The 18,257-nt window shown below is 44.3% G+C and overlaps 1 protein-coding gene across 4 annotated transcripts in view; it reads right to left on the reverse strand.

Annotated features, from left to right (window-relative positions):
* HDGFL3 (HDGF like 3) overlaps nt 1–14,773 on the reverse strand; it is a 59,065-nt gene extending 44,292 nt beyond the window's left edge. For 2 of the 4 annotated variants that reach the window (XR_012154020.1, XM_073304061.1), the window contains exon 1: nt 14,122–14,773. Coding sequence is in view for 2 of the 4 variants with exons in the window: in XM_073304061.1 (XP_073160162.1) it covers nt 14,122–14,205 (84 nt within the window). In the remaining 2 variants the exon portion in view is untranslated. The remainder of the gene's footprint in view (nt 1–14,121) is intronic. The other 2 variants (XR_012154021.1, XM_073304062.1) reach the window with 2 other exon arrangements.
* Between the last annotated feature and the right edge of the window lie 3,484 nt (nt 14,774–18,257).

The following is an 18,257-nucleotide window of genomic DNA, read 5'->3' on the forward strand; positions in this document are numbered from 1 at the left end:
TATTACTCATATCCAATCTCTTTAGTATATTAAGCTTAGGTTGTGTATTTGTTTATTTGCTAGGTAATCTGCTTTGATCTGTTTGCTATCCCTTATAATCACTTAAAATCTATATTTTGTAGTTAATAGATTTATTTTTGCCTTGGCTAAAACCAGTGAGTGTGGGAGTCATAACTTGGGGCAAAAAGCTGTTGTACATTTCCTCTCCCCATTGAGGGAGGGGGCAAATTTCATGAGCTTACGCTGTACAGATCTCTGTGCAGTGTAAGACGGTATAATTTTGAGTTTACCCTCCAGAGGGGGATGTGCACTTGAGTAGCTGGGCAGTTCCTTAGCTGAAGCCTTTCTATGTAGAGCTCTCAGCGTCTGTATGTAGCTGCAGCTGGGTGCGTCCCTGCCTGTATGTGTGCTGGCGGGGGCTTGAGGTCCTGCAGCAGTATAGTGTAAAGAGAGCCCAGACTGGTAGGTCAGGCGGGCTCAGTGGTACCCCAGTTCCAGGTGGCATCCCGGGGGGAACCTGTCACACCCAGGTTGTGACTTTTTTTAGAAAAACAAAGGTGTCCATGGTTCACTCCGCATACTTTGTGCTGCTTCAGTGACATAGAACAGCTGCAAACCTGACTTACCTGGCCAGCTAAGCTAAGCGATGGCTGCTGTGTGTCACAGAACAATGCAAAACTCCCAGAGCTTCCCAATTAATCAGGGCCAGTGTGTGGATCTCCTCAATAATGGACTCTGATACTCAGCCCATTTGCATCTCTTCTGTCTTTTCTGAATGGAGCCTTTCAGCCCACTTGTTCTCATTTAAGGCCCTCTGTCGGTGAGTGACTGAAAGCAGACTGACTGCGCTGTCCTGCTGTGATTCAAAGGCATCAAAAGCTGGTAGCCTTGCAAATATGGATGGATCTGGTAGCCCAAATTTTCTCACTGCTTTGCCAGCTGGCCTCTTGAGTAGAGCAGGCGTGGGGACAGAAAAGAACCCAGGTGGAACTCATCACAGGAGAGTCTATGAGGCAAATGTGCAATTGCCCCAACACCATCCTCTGGGATCTCTCTGAAAGGAAAAAATGTAGAAACTGGTCTTGGTTATAGATAGATGGGAATTTGTAGAAGAGACAGTCTAAGAACACCAGTCTTCAGGCCAGAAGCTACCTGTGCTATCTCATTGACTTCACTGGCACTTCATGGAGGAGGCGGGGGAACTGAAGGAAGAGTTTTACCTACTGAGATTGTTCCTTTTGTATCCCTTGCATGCTTTTCCATTTAACTAGCTACACTGGTGCAAGCTGGAAATTAGCTGTGCCTTTTGGTAAGCTGAGTCTCCTCTGCCCCATAACATGGTATCTGAGTCTGACAGTTGCTGATGTGTTCCCATGCAATCGCATTTGTAAGTAGGCGCGCATTACGGGGTCCTAAGAGCGAAGGCAAGTGTATTAGCTTCCTGGGCTCGAACATCCTTTTATGATTAGCATCACTGCCTTCCCAGCAGTCCCAACCAGTTCAGTGCAGTCTGGTACCTTTTCTCCATCTCATGGTTCATCTGTCTTTTTTCCCTTTCTTCCCTCACTGCTCACTCACTTTGGCTGGGTGTTATATATACACACATTGCTTTGTTAACTTATGGTCTTAAGGAAATTCCTTGGTGTATATAACATTCATGGCTTGGCTTTTTCTCTCTGGTGTTATATGGTGCCTTCAGTTCAAGCTGCTAAACGAAGCTGGCAGTTAGCTTCTCTCTAGGCTTTTACATGCTGCTGCAAGGCAAAATAACCTGTTGTTTCCAGTCTGTATTTTTAGGGCTGCAGCTGTACGCTAATTATCTCTCCACACTGGTGTAAGAGGCTATTTAAAGGGATTTAGGGATATAATGCATTTTCATAAACATATTCTCCAGACTTATACCCCTTCAACCTGGGGGGTTTGTATTGCACATAACACTGCAGCACGTTGTGTCCAATCTTTTATGCTGACTTCTGAAGGCATTTGTAGACTTTAGGGAGGTCTTACTAAAGGCTGGGAGATGAGTATTAAATCTTGCTGAAATCCAAGAACATTCCGTGTCTTTTGGGATCAGCAGTGATGCAAAAGATAATATATGGGTTGACCCAGGATCATCTGGAGTATGTGGGACTTTGGAATGGAGAAATGGGAGTTACAACATAGCCATGGAAGTCTGCTATTTTATGTTGCTGTAGTATTTATTCTAATTAGTTACTTTCTTTTTGTTTGTTTTCAGCACAAGAAAAAAAACTACAGGTTTATGTGGGTCCTTCAGCTTCCATGTCAGACAGTAAGAGAAAAAACAAAGCAAGACTGGAAATGAATCTGCACTTTATTTCCAATTTCTGTATCAGGTTTAGAAATAACAGTTACAAAAAATTATGTAAAACACTCTGAAAAACCCAAAGCCAGTAATGAAGAGCCTTTTCTGAGAGTAGGAAATGAGGGGAGACTGGATCGATTTCCTCCTTTAAGTTTTAGAAGGTTTGCCTCATGAAACTACCTCTTCTGCCAAGTATTTCTTGGACTCCTTTAAAATACTGTTTATTCTAGTTGCTCCTCTTGTGAATCATCCAAACTACTGGAGCCTTTTTTGTTGATGCTGCCTCCGTCAGAGTGCACAGTTAAATGGTGTGCTTTCATTGCAATGTGCACCACCTAGATTTTAGGCTTCTGTCTCTGGTATATGTCACTAAAATATTTTTCACAGACTCATAGAGGTTAGAGATTTAAAGGACTCATTAAGTCATCTAGGGCTAGATCTGTAAAGGTATTTTGGTGCCTAGAGATGCAAACAGGCTTCCAGGCACTTTTGAAAAATCTCACTAGGTGCCTATCTGCATCGTTAGGCATGTAAATATCTTTAAAAATATGGTCCCTAGTCAACATTTGGCCAGTGAAGGATTGTTCCTTATGGTGTATTTTCTAGTTGTTGTTACCATTTATTATGCATATTCAAGTAGCACTTAGAGGCTACTACGCTAGCCCACATGTAGAAAAGGTCTCTGCCACAAAAGGGTTTACAGTTCAAATTAAGATTTAAATCTCCAAAGCGAGTTGCTTCTCCATCACTGATTAATCCATATCACTGTCAGGAAGCCCTCTTGATCTTTCCTCAAAGGACAATCATATATCATTTGAAAGTGTTTTTTATCCCCAGTCATACTGTTGCAAGCTATTATAAACATATGTTTCTATATGTTAACACTCTTCTTTCTACATTTAGTGTAACACAACATTAAGGTTGGGAAATCAAGCACTCACTAGCAGGAAATGCAAAGTTGAAGTTGAAAGCACAAACCTTAGCGTTGTTGCCTACATTTACATTAGTTTGTACAGCACTTAGCACCACAGAGGCTAATCTCAGTTGGAGCCTCTAAAAGTTACTTTAATGCAAATAAGATATAATAAGAAGAGGAATTTATACTCTGCCAGTATCATCATACATTATTTGTCAATTAACAGAGCATGTGTCAATTATAATATAAACTAGCAATTTTTATACCTCTCTGGAGTGAGTTACAATTTAGTACATACAGTTTTGAGAATCTGATTCACTACAAATTTCACTCAGGAGACAGATTAACCACTAGCATAAGCAAGCTTTCCATGCAATTGCGTCCACTTACAACTATAATGGCTTTAACCTGAAATCCACAAAACAAGTAATGATTGATGAACATCAGCTCAGTAGTGTTAAAGTTATGAGGGGAAAAAAGGAGTCCAACAGAAAACTTAGTGCTCATGTGCAAAAAACTTTCAATACTCATAGCTTCAAAATTATTGAACCAATATCCTTCATTCTTGCCTATTCCTTGAGTTCACTCTGATTTACAAAAAAACATGCCATGGTTAAACAAAATAGATTCAGCTACCGTTATTTGTGTACAAAACTCTCACCTGAGCACTTGGAGATGGTTATTTAAAACAACAACAAGCCATTGAATTTTTTAAAAAAAAGATGAATTTTGCCGAAATTTCCCTTGAACAGTTATGTCTGGACTGAGTCCAACCATGGAACATTTCTGTCCAAAAGGGAATTTGTTTGTCAAAAGTTAAGAGCAATTTGAAAAGGTGTTTTTTCAAGAAAGTTACATTAAACCCTAATTATAGCAGTCATTACTCTTCCCTGCCATGACCCTCAAATAAATTCTGTTTTAAAGCATGCTTCAAAACAGAGCACAAGACAAAGAGCGTGAAATTAGAGGAGATCCCACAACTCCCAAATACAGGGAAATTTACATTTACATTTCTCATTATATTCAGCTAACAATATTAACTATAAATACAATGAACCACTGACGTCAATAAAAGAGCATCCTCTTACATCTGCTCCAATATCTGAAAATAAGGCTTAAATTCAGATTATCTAAGCAAAATGTGCAAAAAGTCTTGAAGGTAAGAAAGGGTTCCATAAAGGGCTTATCTCACTACATTTGACACGTAGAACATCAGGTGTAGCCACAGGAGTTTTGCATGCAGAACCCCTTATAATGCAGGAGCTTAGTAGCTGATCATGAAATCATGGCACAGATTGATCCAATATGACAAAATAATGAAGAAAGCCTACCAGGGAGTATCGTTTGCACAATTCTGATAGTGACAAAGGTGTAAGATAGTGTGACAGGATACTATTAGCAGCACCCTGGTCACTGGGTTTGCTGCAGCACAGGGAAGAGTACAAGCTTAGTTGAAGCCATTAATACACTTTCTGTTGAGGGATTGTGAGCACCTAGGTGATCATCACTGAGCTAATGAAGTATTTGGAAGGATCAGGATATAAGTGGGAGGAACAGGAAGCAAGGGGCAGCTCAGAAAGTGAGCCTAGGCTGAGGAGTGAAGGCGGCATGGACGCCTCTCCTTGCTGTATACCTGCATTACATGGTCTTACTTTGTAAGAAAAGAATACACACATACACGTTGGTGAAAAGATGACAACCTGGTGTGCGTTTGTGACCGTGAGTCCATGCAAATTGGACAGGCAGTGGAGTACGCTGGGTAGTGGCAGAGGCACCCTGTGACACGTGGGGGCTTCTCCAGGATTAGTAACTCCCTTAGCTGAGAAGGAGACTTGAAGGGGACCTGTGCGAAGGCAGAAGATCCAGGCACCATGGACAAGACACAGCGCTGGCTAGCGGAACAAAAGGAGATGCAGAAGACCCAGCAGACAGGGATGCAAGCACTTCTGCGTTGGCAAGTGCAGCCCCAGAAAACGTTGCTAGCATTCATCAAGGAGCAGGCCCGGGGACAGGAACAGCTCCTTTAGAGGCTGGTGAGCTCCAGTGAGGGGACTGGAAATTGAAATGTGGGCCTGGTTCTGTGTAAGATGGCCCCGGGGGATGACTCTGATGCCTTTTTACTACCCTTTGCACAGGTGGCTACTAGCACTTAGGCCAACCCCTTATCTGGGAAGTGAGGATCAGGTAACCTATATTGCCCTGAGCAAATACACTAGACCAAAGACTAGGATACGCTGAGGACTGCTATTTCAGACAGAGTCGGCCTGTCTGAATACCACCAAATATTGACAAATATGCCAAAAATTCAGGGCAGCCAGCTGGAACGGCAGGATATGTCCCAGGGCCTTTGCACAGAAATGATCAGACTAGGCCACCTGATGGTTGCATACAGCTGGATAGACAGCACCAAGGCCCCAATGGACTCCATTATTCTGGAGCAATTTAAACAGCGCCTCCCTGCAACTACATGGGTCTGAATTTGGAGGAACCAGCCAGAATCATTAGTGGTGGCAGAAAAATTAACAGAGGAGTCTGTGGAGGCAAACTTTCCATGGAAAGAGCTCCGTACCCTTATAATCAAGGGTGAGGGGAAGGTTGAAGAACCTCATACAGCAAAGCCTGGGAAGGGGATGCAAGGGGCAAACAATGATGGCCCAGCCGCCCACTACCAGTACAAGGGCCAAGGACACATAAAGAGAGACTGCCCCTGCATGAACTGTGAGTTTGTGGAGTTCTCTGGGTGGACAGGCCTAGAAAGGGGACCTGAGATAAGAACAGTTCTGGTTGAAGTAGGCTGAAGAACGACAAGGGGTGCTATGAATTCAGCGGCAATGAGTTCCCTCATATGGAACACCTTGGTTAAGCTGCAGTAACGACAAGAGGGGTCAATGATAACTATTTATTATATACGTGGGGAAGAGAGCCCTTATCCCATGGCGGTTATCCCATTGGAAGTAGAAGAAAAGTGTAGATGGCAGTGAGTAGGGCTAATAAAGTCTTTGCATTAGTTGGTAAAGTTAACAACAGACTGGACTCCATTCGCTTTATGTAAAAAGGGTTGATGATGGGGGGAGGGACCCCAACCGATGGATCTGTGCAAAAAGCTCACGAGTGTCGATCCTTCCAGGTCCAGTATGTGACAACAGACAGATGGTAACAAGCTTAGAAAGATGAAACACACTGGAAGACTTGAGGGAAGGAGGAGGAAAAGTTGAGAAGGGGAAAGTGAAGCCAGGAATGCTAGATCAGGGACACCTAGAGAAGGAGGATGGAGGCTCAGCCAACTCCCAGGAGGAATAAGTCCTGGGCAAGGCTCAGGATGGAGAACAAGCTGAAGAGAGAGGTGGGTCGCGACAAGGAAGCCTTGGTGGGTGAACCTACCCCGATAGGCCCAAACCAGGACCAAGGTAAGTCAGGGGAAGACAGGGATCCCGAAAATGTGGCTCTAGAGGGACAATTCATACAGGTAGATATAAACCATGAGCCAAGTAAACTGGAGGAGAGATCAGTGAGGTGTGACTGGTGCAATGACCTATGGGCCGAGGTGGAGATGTGGGGAAAACCTCCACCCTCAAAATAAACTTTTTGTTGGTGGAAGGCAGGAGACCATCACCAGTAGTCCATGGAAGGCCAGCTGCAAAAGGAACAGGAACCTCTAGTAGAACCCCAGCCCCAGAAAGAGGGTGGGGCACGGGCAGCAAAGAAGACCTCTTCCAGAGGCAAGAAAAGGCCTCAGGAGAAATAAGTGGGAAGGTGTGAGACAGGGCACAACTAGTAGCACTCTGGTCACTGGGTTTGCTGCAGCACTGGGAAGAGTACAGGCTGAATTGAAGCTAAATATACACTGTGTTGGGGGACTGAGCAACTGAATGGTAATCACTGTGCTAATGAGGCAATTTGGGAGGATGTAAGTGGGATGAACAGGAAGCAAGGCTCCGCTCAGAAGGTGAGCCTGGGCTGCGGAAAGAAGGTGGCATGGAAGTCTCCCATTGCTGCATGCCTGCATTACACTTGTTACTTTGTAAGAAAAGAACAAACACCCACCTTGGTGAAAAGGTAACAACCTGCTGTGTGTTTGTGACCGTGACACCATGCAAGCTGGCCAGGCAGTGGAATACACTGGGTAGCGACAGTGGTGCCCTGTGACAGATAGATAATGAGAGGGAGGAAAAGTAGGACTAGGCTGAGAGTGATGAAGAAGGAGGAGATATAAGAGACTCAGATTGAGCAGCAGGGCAAAAAGTGATAGCAGAAGACCAGAGCAACAACAAGGGGAGGCTGGAGAAAAAGCACAGAGTGATCTTTAAGCAAATAGGAAAGGACTGGACAGGTCCCAAATGGCCAAAGAGAAAAGCTCATAGATTGTAACTGGTTTTGGCATTAAAATATAGAGAAAGATCTGTTGTCTGTTTTTGATGGGCTCTTTGAAGTTTTCTGGATCTAACTGATTTTTGTCTGTCATTCTTTGCCAAACAGGATAAACTCTGCCAGGGAAACCCTACCTTCTCTTGTCCTTTGTCCAATAAGAAAACAAATGGTCTCTTTAAAATATCAAACACTTTAAAATGTAGAACTGTACTTCCATGATTGTTTGAGGGATTGATGATATTTCCAAGATGCCATACATACAAACTGTAGTTAGTAAGTTGTTGTTAGTTAGGTATCTAGCATATTAACTCAATGTGTCAAAACCAGGGCCCTGGTCCTGCCCTAGAATCCATCAGTGAAGACACTGTGACCATGCACAGTCCTGTGGGATCCACTAATGTGGACTTCTACTTCAACATCAGGGCCATAGTTTGTTTCTAAAATTTCTTTGCATGTGTCTTAAATGCATTTTTCCACACTGTTCTTCACTGTTTTATTGAAGAGTGAAAATTAAGACTGCTGGAATTATTTCACCCTCTGGTAGTTTATCTTTTTAGGTTCTTTAATACCATAGTATTAACGGTGTTACTCTTCTAGGCAACAATCCAACAAAGCACATGCTTAACTTTAACTTAAGTGCCACATTAGGATTACTCAGTGCTTAAAGTTAAACATGTTTTACGGGGGTTTTTGGATTGGGTCATAGTTAACAATAATTTTTAAATGTGTTGGGCTGGAAATTACCAGCCTACCCTTGTATTTTATTAAAATAATTTCTGCAGCTGAACATATCACAGACAGTGGTCCCCATTACAATGCCAGAGTTTACTAACAGTTACTGGCAAGAGGTATCGATCAAACACAGATTCCCTAAAATGTATAAATACCTCAGAAAACCTATCTTCTTTAAGCGTGACTCTTGTACATGTACCAGGCAGCATCACATGTGCTGTCAAACATATCTAACAAATATGATATACAAGGCACTATCAATATAAAGCAACAGCAAGAAATTATAAGGAGAAGGAGAGAGATGTGGGTCTAGAAGAGAAGAAATTCAGATTCCCAAGAGACTGCAAACTTTAGATTAGTTAGTGTAACATCATCACTCTAAGGGACATACTTTCGCCTAATTGAGAAGTGAAAAGCATCTAAACCTTCTGTGTGTGGCAAATTAAAGTTTACTGCAATACCTCTTTAGATCTCTTTTGTACTGTTCCAAACCAACTTAACCATCCTTGCACAAGCTATCTGAGTCTACCCAAATCTCGTTCTCTTATCCTGAGCCACATTATTTTACATTTAGTTCAATGAACTGCATAAGTCACTTACCTGGGCAAACTCCTACATTATTCAGGTCATTCAGAATTTTGTTCCTCTCTTTACATTTGCATTAATGGTCTCCTTATTTTTTAATCACCCTCATATTGTGTCATCTAATTGCTTATTATTTCTTCAGGGCCACTGATGAAATGAACACAATTATTGATTTTTTGTATTCTTCCTTTCATTTAATCTTAAATGGCTAACCAATGGCCAATATTCACCCTTTCAACAAACTAGAAGAATATATCTGGAAGGTGCAATGGATATTTTTCTATGTGTCTAGTAATGATATGGCCCCCATCTTGGTAGTAGCTGAGCAAGTCACAAACGTTAATGACTTTATTGACACAACACCCTTGTTAGGTAGGGAAGTGGTGTTGTTCCTATTTTACAGACAGTGAACGGCGGCCCAGAGAGACTGCATAACCCAAGGTTGCACAGGTAGCCAATAGCATAGCTGGGAACCAAACCTGTATTTCCTAAATCTCGGCCTAGTACCTCAACCATCCGAGCATGCTTCCTCCATGCATACTAAATGCCTCTTCCGCCTATGTAATCAATGTACTGTCAGGGCTGGATCCTCAGCTGGAGTAAATCTGCATAGTTCCATTCACATCAATGGAACTTCACATGTTTACATCAGCAGGGGCTCTAGCCGCTTAGTATTTATCTCATGGCTGTAAGTGCTACACACATCTTATTACACCAAACTGCTACTCTTCTTTTTGATACAAGATTGGACTTAATCCACTCACATAAGTCACTTTAGATACCAAACTTACAGACTTTGGCCCAATTCCTGCCATCCCTATTCACTGGCCCCAATGTAGGTTAATGAGAGTTTTGTCTTTGAGTAAAGACTGCAAGATCAAAACAGAGAGAAGTCAATATGACTTCAGTGGCATCTTTCATATTCCAAGTATCCAAAAGTGCCTTACAAAGATGGGTTTTGTAAAGCGAGACTTTACAACAGAGCATGGAACGACCTGAGTGACTGTCAATTGGAGTTTTGACTAAGGACTGCAGGATTTGGCCCTTTGCAAGTTATTAATTTGTGAGATGATGCTCAATATCATAAGCTAGTGAAACTCAAGAGTCACAGCGTGCCATCCGTTTTTAAGCAGAGCTCCCTATTGGTTTCTCTACACATCAGCCACTTCTACCTCTTCTCTCACTGTGCAGAATGTTGCTCTTGCCCACACATCTTGATCTTCTTCCTGCTGAAGCCAATAGAGTTAAACGGCAGATTCATATTGGTAAGAGGCTGGCTTAGTGTCAAAGCTGGCTACTCACTTTCTGTCCTGCTTTAATACTGCTCCACTTCACTAAATACAGGTAACTATTTTGCCCTTCTATAGCACTTCCTGCCAAGGACCACCGAGTCTCAACACGGCCTCTGAGAGGGGCCATTGCAACTAGAAATTATTTAAATACAGCAATAAATAACAAACCCTTTGGATTACTAAACCAGTATTTTTAAAATAAAATATGTAGCTTTTTTATATGTGAGTTTAAGGATCAAGCATACAAATGGTTTATAAATGTTATACTGCAGTATATACAAATCTGAACTTTGATTATACAAAAATCTTCGGCTTAAGCAAAACCTCTTGATAACTGGGGTTCAGTTAATCAGGGGAGCTGACTTGCTGTCTCACCTGCAAAAATCTCTACTTCTCTCCTCACTTGCATGACACAACAGTCTCCTTGGAGCACAGTGAAGATTAGTGTAAACCCTGTGGCCTTAGCTTCACATGGAAAAAAGGTGTGTTGTTAACTTGTGTTCGCTAACACATGGTACCTAACACAAAGTAAAATCCTACTGAAGACAAAGCAGTCTCATAGCCTTTACCTCAACCTGCAAAACCTCATGTTAAAACCATAGATGACTTTGTCTTCACTGGGGTCTTCACTTAACAACACAAGTTAACAACACACCTTTTTTCCTAGTGAAGATGTATCCTGAGGGACAAACCTTTGACTAGCCTGCTGGACACACAATCAAAGATGTGCCCATCTGTGCTCAGTGTATGATAAAAAAATAAAGAAAAGTTTGCTGCAACAAAGAGCCCTATCCTGTTTTCCATTTACTTCAATTAGTTACCATTTGTTAGCTAACACAAGTTAACAACACACCCTCTTTACACATGAGGACAAGGCCACAGGGCTAGTCTTCACTGTACTCCAAGGAGAATGTTGTTGCATTCAAGTGAGGAGAAGACTACAGCTTTTCTTAGTAAAGTCAATGGGAGTTTTGCCATTGACTGCAATGGGAGCAGGATCAAACCCAAAGCTGGAATTATCTGAGTTGTTAAAGTCACTTGCTACTCCATTTTCAGATTAAATTAAACCATTATTGAAGTAAGAAAGAAATTGATTTAAAATAGACTCCATCACCGTTAGCATGCTGTTGGCCATCACAAGCAGATATAAGAATATAAATGCTGATCAGAGACATTAATTACAAATACAATGTGAAGTTTAGACACGGATCACTTGATAATTACCTGTTCTGTCCATTCCCTCTGAAGCACCTGCACCGGCCACTATCTGAAGACAGGATATTGGGCTAGATGGACCTTTACTCTGACCCAGTATGGCCATTCTTAAGTTCTATGTTATTATGCCTATTCACGAATGAATTTCAGCCCGCTCTGCCAAAGCAATTGGGTGTGCTTCCTTATTTCTGTTCCCTTTAACATTTAGCATCCTCTGATTTTTCCCTTCTCTATCAACCTTCATTTAAGCCTCCGATACTGGTTTTCCCTCCTTGTACTGTGTCTACACTCAACTCGCACTCTCAGTCACACTCATAATGACCCTTGCTTCACTTTTCACCATGTTTTCTCAAGGGCATTGGTAAAGTCCATGCTACCTTGACCCTACTCTCCTGTACTTTCCTGCACGATGTGTACAACCCTTTATAATGCATCCTACAAAGTGGGTATTTACCCACGAAAGCTTTTGCTCCAATACGTCTGTTAGTCTATAAGGTGCCACAGGACTCTTTGCCGCTTTTACAGATCCAGACTCACACGGCTACCCCTCTGATGCTTAACCTTTTATAAAGTTCAAGCTCTTGCAGATCATAAACACCAACAACTTTCTTTTACTTGTGAATGAAAACAGAATGCAGCTAACATAACAAAGTACACCATGGTGACCAAAAAAGGGGGAAGAGAAGGCTGTAAGTATGCCATAGTATCAGATCGCCCCTGGGAATGCCCTGCTCTGTTTTGTGGCTCTCCTGAATATGGACATTAAATATACAGTGGGATGCTTATTTGGTTGCCAAATGCCCATGATGCTTTTCCAACTCAGTTATTTCAAACCAGTTTATAATCAAAGATGGGAAAGGAATAATAAAATAAAAAATTCACAACCCCAAACCACCACAAAATAAAAGGTTTCAGAGTAGCAGCCGTGTTAGTCTGTATTCCCAAAAAGAAAACGAGTACTTGTGGCACCTTAGAGACTAACCAATTTATTTGAGCATAAGCTTTTGTGAGCTATAGCTCACTTCATCGAATGCATTCAGTGGAAAATACAGTGAGGAGATTTCATAGAATCATAGAATATCAGGGTTGGAAGGGACCTCAGGAGGTCATCTAGTCCAATCCCCTGCTCAAAGCAGGACCAATCCCCAATTTTTGCCCCAATCCCTAAATGGCCCCCTCAAGTATTGAACTCACAACCCTGGGTTTAGCAGGCCAATGCTCAAACCACTGAGCGATCCCTCCCCCTATTTATTTTCACACAGAACATGAAAAAATGGGTGTTTATCATGCACACTGTAAGGAGACTGATCACTTAAGATGAGCCATTACCAGCGGGAGGGGGGGGGGGAGAGAAAACCCTTTGTAGTGATAATCAAGATGGGCCATTTCCAGCAGTTAACAAGAACATCTGAGGAGGGCGGGGGGGGGGGGGGGGGGGTGGCGGAGAGAATAAACAAGGGGAAATAGTTTTACTTTGTGTAATGACTCAACCACTCCCAGTCTCTATTCAAGCCTAAGTTAGTTGTATCCAATTTGCAAATTAATTCCAATTCAGCAGTCTCTCGTTGGAGTCTGTTTCTGAAGTCTTTTTGTTGAAGAATAGCCACTTTTAGGTCAGAAATCGAGTGACCAAAGAGATTGATTATTTGAGCATAAGCTCCTCACTGTATTTTCCACTGAATGCATCCAATGAAGTGAGCTGTAGCTCAGGAAAGCTTATGCTCAAATAAATTGGTTAGTCTCTAAGGTGCCACAAGTCCTCCTTTTCTTTTCACAAAATAAAACCAGCCACTGCCTCACAAGCCCAGAACTTCTCCACATGATCAGCTCCCCAATGAGCCTGCATTTGGAGGGTTGCGTGGAAAAAATGGAGGCCATGTAGAGCAACTCCTCCTCTCAATTAATAAGTTGCATCCTTCCGGATTGTGTCCATGTTTACCACTAATCTCTTTGTAGTAGACCATGCCTCCTCCGCCCCCTGCAGCCCCAAATATGGTGTATTCCGTGCATCAAGCACCCTGCAAAGAGTTGTTGCCTAAATTCTAGGCCTTGCTCTCCTCCCATGTGTGTTTCCCATGCAGTGGACACTTCCTGGGCTGAGAGAGAGACAGATCTGGCCTCCTGATGGCTATGCCTGTTTGTCTCTTTCTCTCTCCCTCTGTGGCTTCATATTGTGGGCAAAGGCAGCTTTTCTGCAACTGCCTGGAAATGTGCATGTGGGAAGGCTGGCGGGAGCCCTCACTAGTGGGGAGGGGGGGAACTGTGAGAGGGGAGGGCGTATAATAAATGGCATCATCATGCAGAGCTGCCAACTCCCCATAATAATAATTTAGGTACAATCCCCACACGCCCCCTCCCCTTCTCCCGGGACGGGGGTGCGGAGAAATCTGCACATTCAAGCAAAGATGCACAATAATCCAGCGGGGAACAGACACCCGCTCCCCTGTCGCTCCCCGCCGCGGCAGGCATGGAGGGCTGGGGCGGGGGGGGGGTGGTCTGTGTCTGCGGCTGGGCTTGCAATGGACCCAGCAGCCGCCGCCGCCGCCACACGCCCCGGGAGAGGCAGAGGAGAAGCAGCGGGGAAATGGTGGGGCCGGGCCGGGCGCTGCGCTGGGAGGAGGGGAGGGGGATCGGGCTCCCTGCATTGCCCCCCACCCAGCCCCCGGGCCGCGGCCCCGGCCCTCACTCACCCTGGCCGGCCAGTGCGGGTAACCTTTCATCTTGGCGAACACCAGGTCTCCCGCCTTGTACTCGCGGGGCCTCGGACGCGCCATCGGGAGCTTCCCTCCGCCGCCCGCCCCGCGCCCCCCTGCACCCGGCCGCCCCTCGCGGGGTGCGATCCGCCCAGGCAGCGGCAGCCGCAGCAGGGTCGGGCCCCCGGCACCAGCCTCTGTCCCCGGCGGCGGCAGAGGTGGGGGGGCGTGTGTGTGTGTGTGTAGCGGGGGAGGGGGGAGGCCTTGGACTCAACCCCACCGGCCCCCAATGGCTGGGATCCCGCTGCCGCCGCGGCAGGGCCCGGGCCGAGGCTGGAATCGCCCTGCGGGCGGAGCGAGCCTGGCCGAAAGGCAGCCCCCGGGCGAGCCCGCTACACGGCCCGCGCCCCGCGCTCCATCCCCGGCGCCGCAGCCTCGGCAGCCGCAGAAATATGGATCCTTCTCCTCCAAATTATTCCTCGGGCAGCGACCGAAAACAACAGGATCTTCGGGTGGTGATTTTTTTTTTCCCTGCTTTCCCTTCCTGTTATTTTCTAGGTGCACGGATCCGTTTCTAGGAAAAACAGCAGAGTTCAGAGCGGCTCAGTCTGCTCGCTGGTGGCCTCCCCGGTTGAGGCGCGGGGCTCTCTCTTTATGCACCGTTTCCACGGGGGGTTGAGGAAAAAGGGAAAAGCCGGATCTAAGTGGATCCTGCCGGATCCTTGCAGCCAACCCTCCTCCTCCCCAAATTCCACCACTTAAATACAAAACACGTCCAAGCCTTTCCTACTGCACTAAAATAATCTGGACCCCCTCCCCCCCCCGTGTGCCCTCCTGCCACAAAGACCTGGATCTAGGAAATGGAGCTTGTTGGTGGTTGGGCCTGAACCCCCAAATTCCACCTCCCAAGTATAGAACACATGCAGCCACACTCCTACTGCACCAAAATGTCACGACTGCAGCGCATCTCAGCGCTGCAAAAGCCTGGATCCAGAACATGGAGTATGGCACTCCTGCTCCCCAAAACAACAGCCGACATTCACAAGAAATCCAACCCATTCTAGTGCACCAAAAAATTCCAGACCCCCAGATGTCCCAGCACAATAGCACTACCCAGGCCTAGATCTGGGACATGGAGTCTTGGTGGATTCTTCCCCATTTGCACCAAAGCCCCCAAAGCCCCATAACCTTACTACAAAACACATCCAACCCCTATTAGGGCACACACAAAAATTCTAGAATAGATTATTCTAACTGTCTAGCATCTTGATGCTACAGAGACCTGCTCTGGGATCCTGCTGGATCTTGCAGATTTTTGTGCTCAGACCCCCAAATTCTACTGTCTGAATACAGAACAAACCAGCTGCTCCTACTTCACTATGAAGTTCTGGACACCAGCATGTCCTAGTGATGCAACGACCCAGATTGGGACATGGATCCTGATGGATCCTGCTAATTTTTAACTGCAATATCCTACATTCTGCTCTATAAATAGATGCACAATGCACCAGCTCCTAACACTAAAAAAATTCCAGACCCTATTGCAAACTGACATGGCAGTATCCCAAGATCACCAATCCAGCACCTGGATCCTGCAAGTTTTTTTTTACCCCAAAAGTCTATGAGCTAAGTAGCAATTTGCAGAAATTCCACTTCCACTTGATTATTATTTATATTGTGGTGGTGCCTGCTTGAGAATCTACAGTAAGATGTTGCATTAAATGAGCTTAAAATGGGCATGAATTGCTGGCCTTCTAAAAATAGGTGGCCAGTCAGTGCAAAGTTTCACACAACCTTTGTTTTTAGGCCCTTTGAATTTTCTACATGTTTTTTGTGTCATTTCTCTTCAAAACTATTTAACAGGAAGTCTCTGAATTTGGCCTCGGGCTGGAATTTGTTCTTGGCAGTACCACTTTTCTTTATAGACTCCTAAACTTTAAAATCAGAAGGGATCATCATGATCATCTAGTCTAACCTCCTACACATGGCAGGCCACAGAACCTCACCCACGCACTTCTATAATAGACCCCTAACCTCTGACTGAGTTACTGAAGTCCAGTGTCTCCTAAAAATCATTGTCTAATGACTACGCAACACTTGGTAGAGAGGTGAGCTTGAGTAGAGCTGGTGCAACAAGTAGTTTCGGGTTGTTTTTAAATATTAGAGGTAGGGTAATTGAAAGTCATTGTTCACCCTAAACTATTGTCCATCAGCACTTGAATTTCTATACCCCACTTGGCCAACTCCAGGACTAATTAAGCCTTAAAAACCCATGGAAACTAATATGCAGAAATCTTCACTGTGAAGCAGTGAAGGTTGCTACATAGATGCCTCAGTGCAGGGGGAAGGACTAGATGATCTCTTGAGGTCCCTTCCAGCCTTACATTTCGATGATTTTATACAAAATCTTCCCAGCACAAACCCAGAAAAGCATGGAAAGTGAAAAGTTAAGCCACGCAACAAAGCGTATCCTCTACTATTCCATCTATGAGCCCACCCCTTATCATTATTGCAACTACCATACACCACAAACCTCACCACAATATAAACTCTGCACCCTTTCACCCATTTGCACAAACCCGTTTGCTAAATTACAACTACAAGTGTTGGGGAAAAATAATTTGTTAAAGGGGTACCTGCAGGACGGCAGTTAAAGAGGACAATGGGCGACTGGCATCTCTAGGGGGTAGTGTTACGGTTGTGATATGGAGAATATTTTATCCATCAGAAGCTGTGCATGCTTACATCTTGGTCAGCCTTCTCCAAGCTATGGGTGAGGATGTGGTAGGGGAGGCAGTAATGCTGACTAGTGGTTATAGCACAGATTGTTTGATACATGTCAAGGTTCCTTCCCCACTCTGAACTCTAGGGTACAGATGTGGGGACCTGCATGAAAACCCCACTAAGCTTATTTTTACCAGCTTAGGTTAAAACTCCCCCAAGGTACAAACTATTTTACCTTTTGTCCCTGGACCTTATTGCTGCCACCACCAAACGTCTAACAAATATAACAGGGAAAGAACCCACTTGGAAACGTCTTTCCCCCCAAAATCCCCCCAAAACCTACACCCCCTTTCCTGGGGAAGGCTTGATAAAAATCCTCACCAATTTGCATAGGTGAACACAGACCCCCAACCCTTGGATCTTAAGAACAATGAAAAAGCAATCAGATTCTTAAAAGAAGAATTTTAATTAAAGTAAAAGTATCACCTCTTTAAAATCAGGATGGTAAATACCTTACAGGGTAATCAGATTCAAAACATAGAGACTCTCTCTAGGCAAAACCTTAAGTTACAAAAAGACACAAAAACAGGAATATACATTCCATTCAGCACAACTTATATTATCAGCCACTTAAACAAAACAGAATCTAACGCATATCTAACTAGATTGCTTACTGACTTTTTACAGGAGTTCTGACCTGCATTCCTGCTCTGGTCCTGACAAAAGCAACACAGACAGAGAGAACCCTTTGTTTCCCCGCCCCCTCCAGCTTTGAAAGTATCTAATCTCCTCATTGGTCATTTTGGTCAGGTGCCAGCGAGGTTATCTTAGCTTCTTAACCCTTTACAGGTGAAAGGGTTTTTCCTCTGGCCAGGAGGGATTTAAAGGTGTTTACCCTTCCCTTTATATTTATGACATGCCCCCCCCCAAATCACAGATAGGGTGAAACGCTGGCTGTGATTTCTTCCTGGAACTCTAGGAGAAAACCGAGTTAATAAGACACATGCACCTCTAAATATACTACCAAGTATATAAAAAGACTAACAATATTTTTCACATCTCAAGGATGATTTTAACCAGTTGATTCTGGGAAACTTTCACGGGAGAGTGCATCAGCCACTTTGTTAGAAGCTCCTGAGATGTGTCGGATGTCGAAATCAAAATCTTGGAGCGCTAAACTCCACCGAAGAAGTTTTTTGTTATTTCCCATGGCGGTATGAAGCCACTGTAGCGCAGCATGGCCGGTTTGCAGGTGGAAACGCCGTCCCCAAACATATGGGCGTAGCTTTTCCAGAGCGTAGACAATGGCGTAACATTCTTTTTCACTGATTGACCAGTTGCTTTCCCTCTCAGACAGCTTCTCGCTGAGAAACACTACAGGGTGGAATTCTTGATCCGGTCCTTCCTGC

This window comes from Lepidochelys kempii, chromosome 10 (assembly GCF_965140265.1).
Source record: "Lepidochelys kempii isolate rLepKem1 chromosome 10, rLepKem1.hap2, whole genome shotgun sequence".
Taxonomy (NCBI): Eukaryota; Metazoa; Chordata; order Testudines; family Cheloniidae; genus Lepidochelys; species Lepidochelys kempii.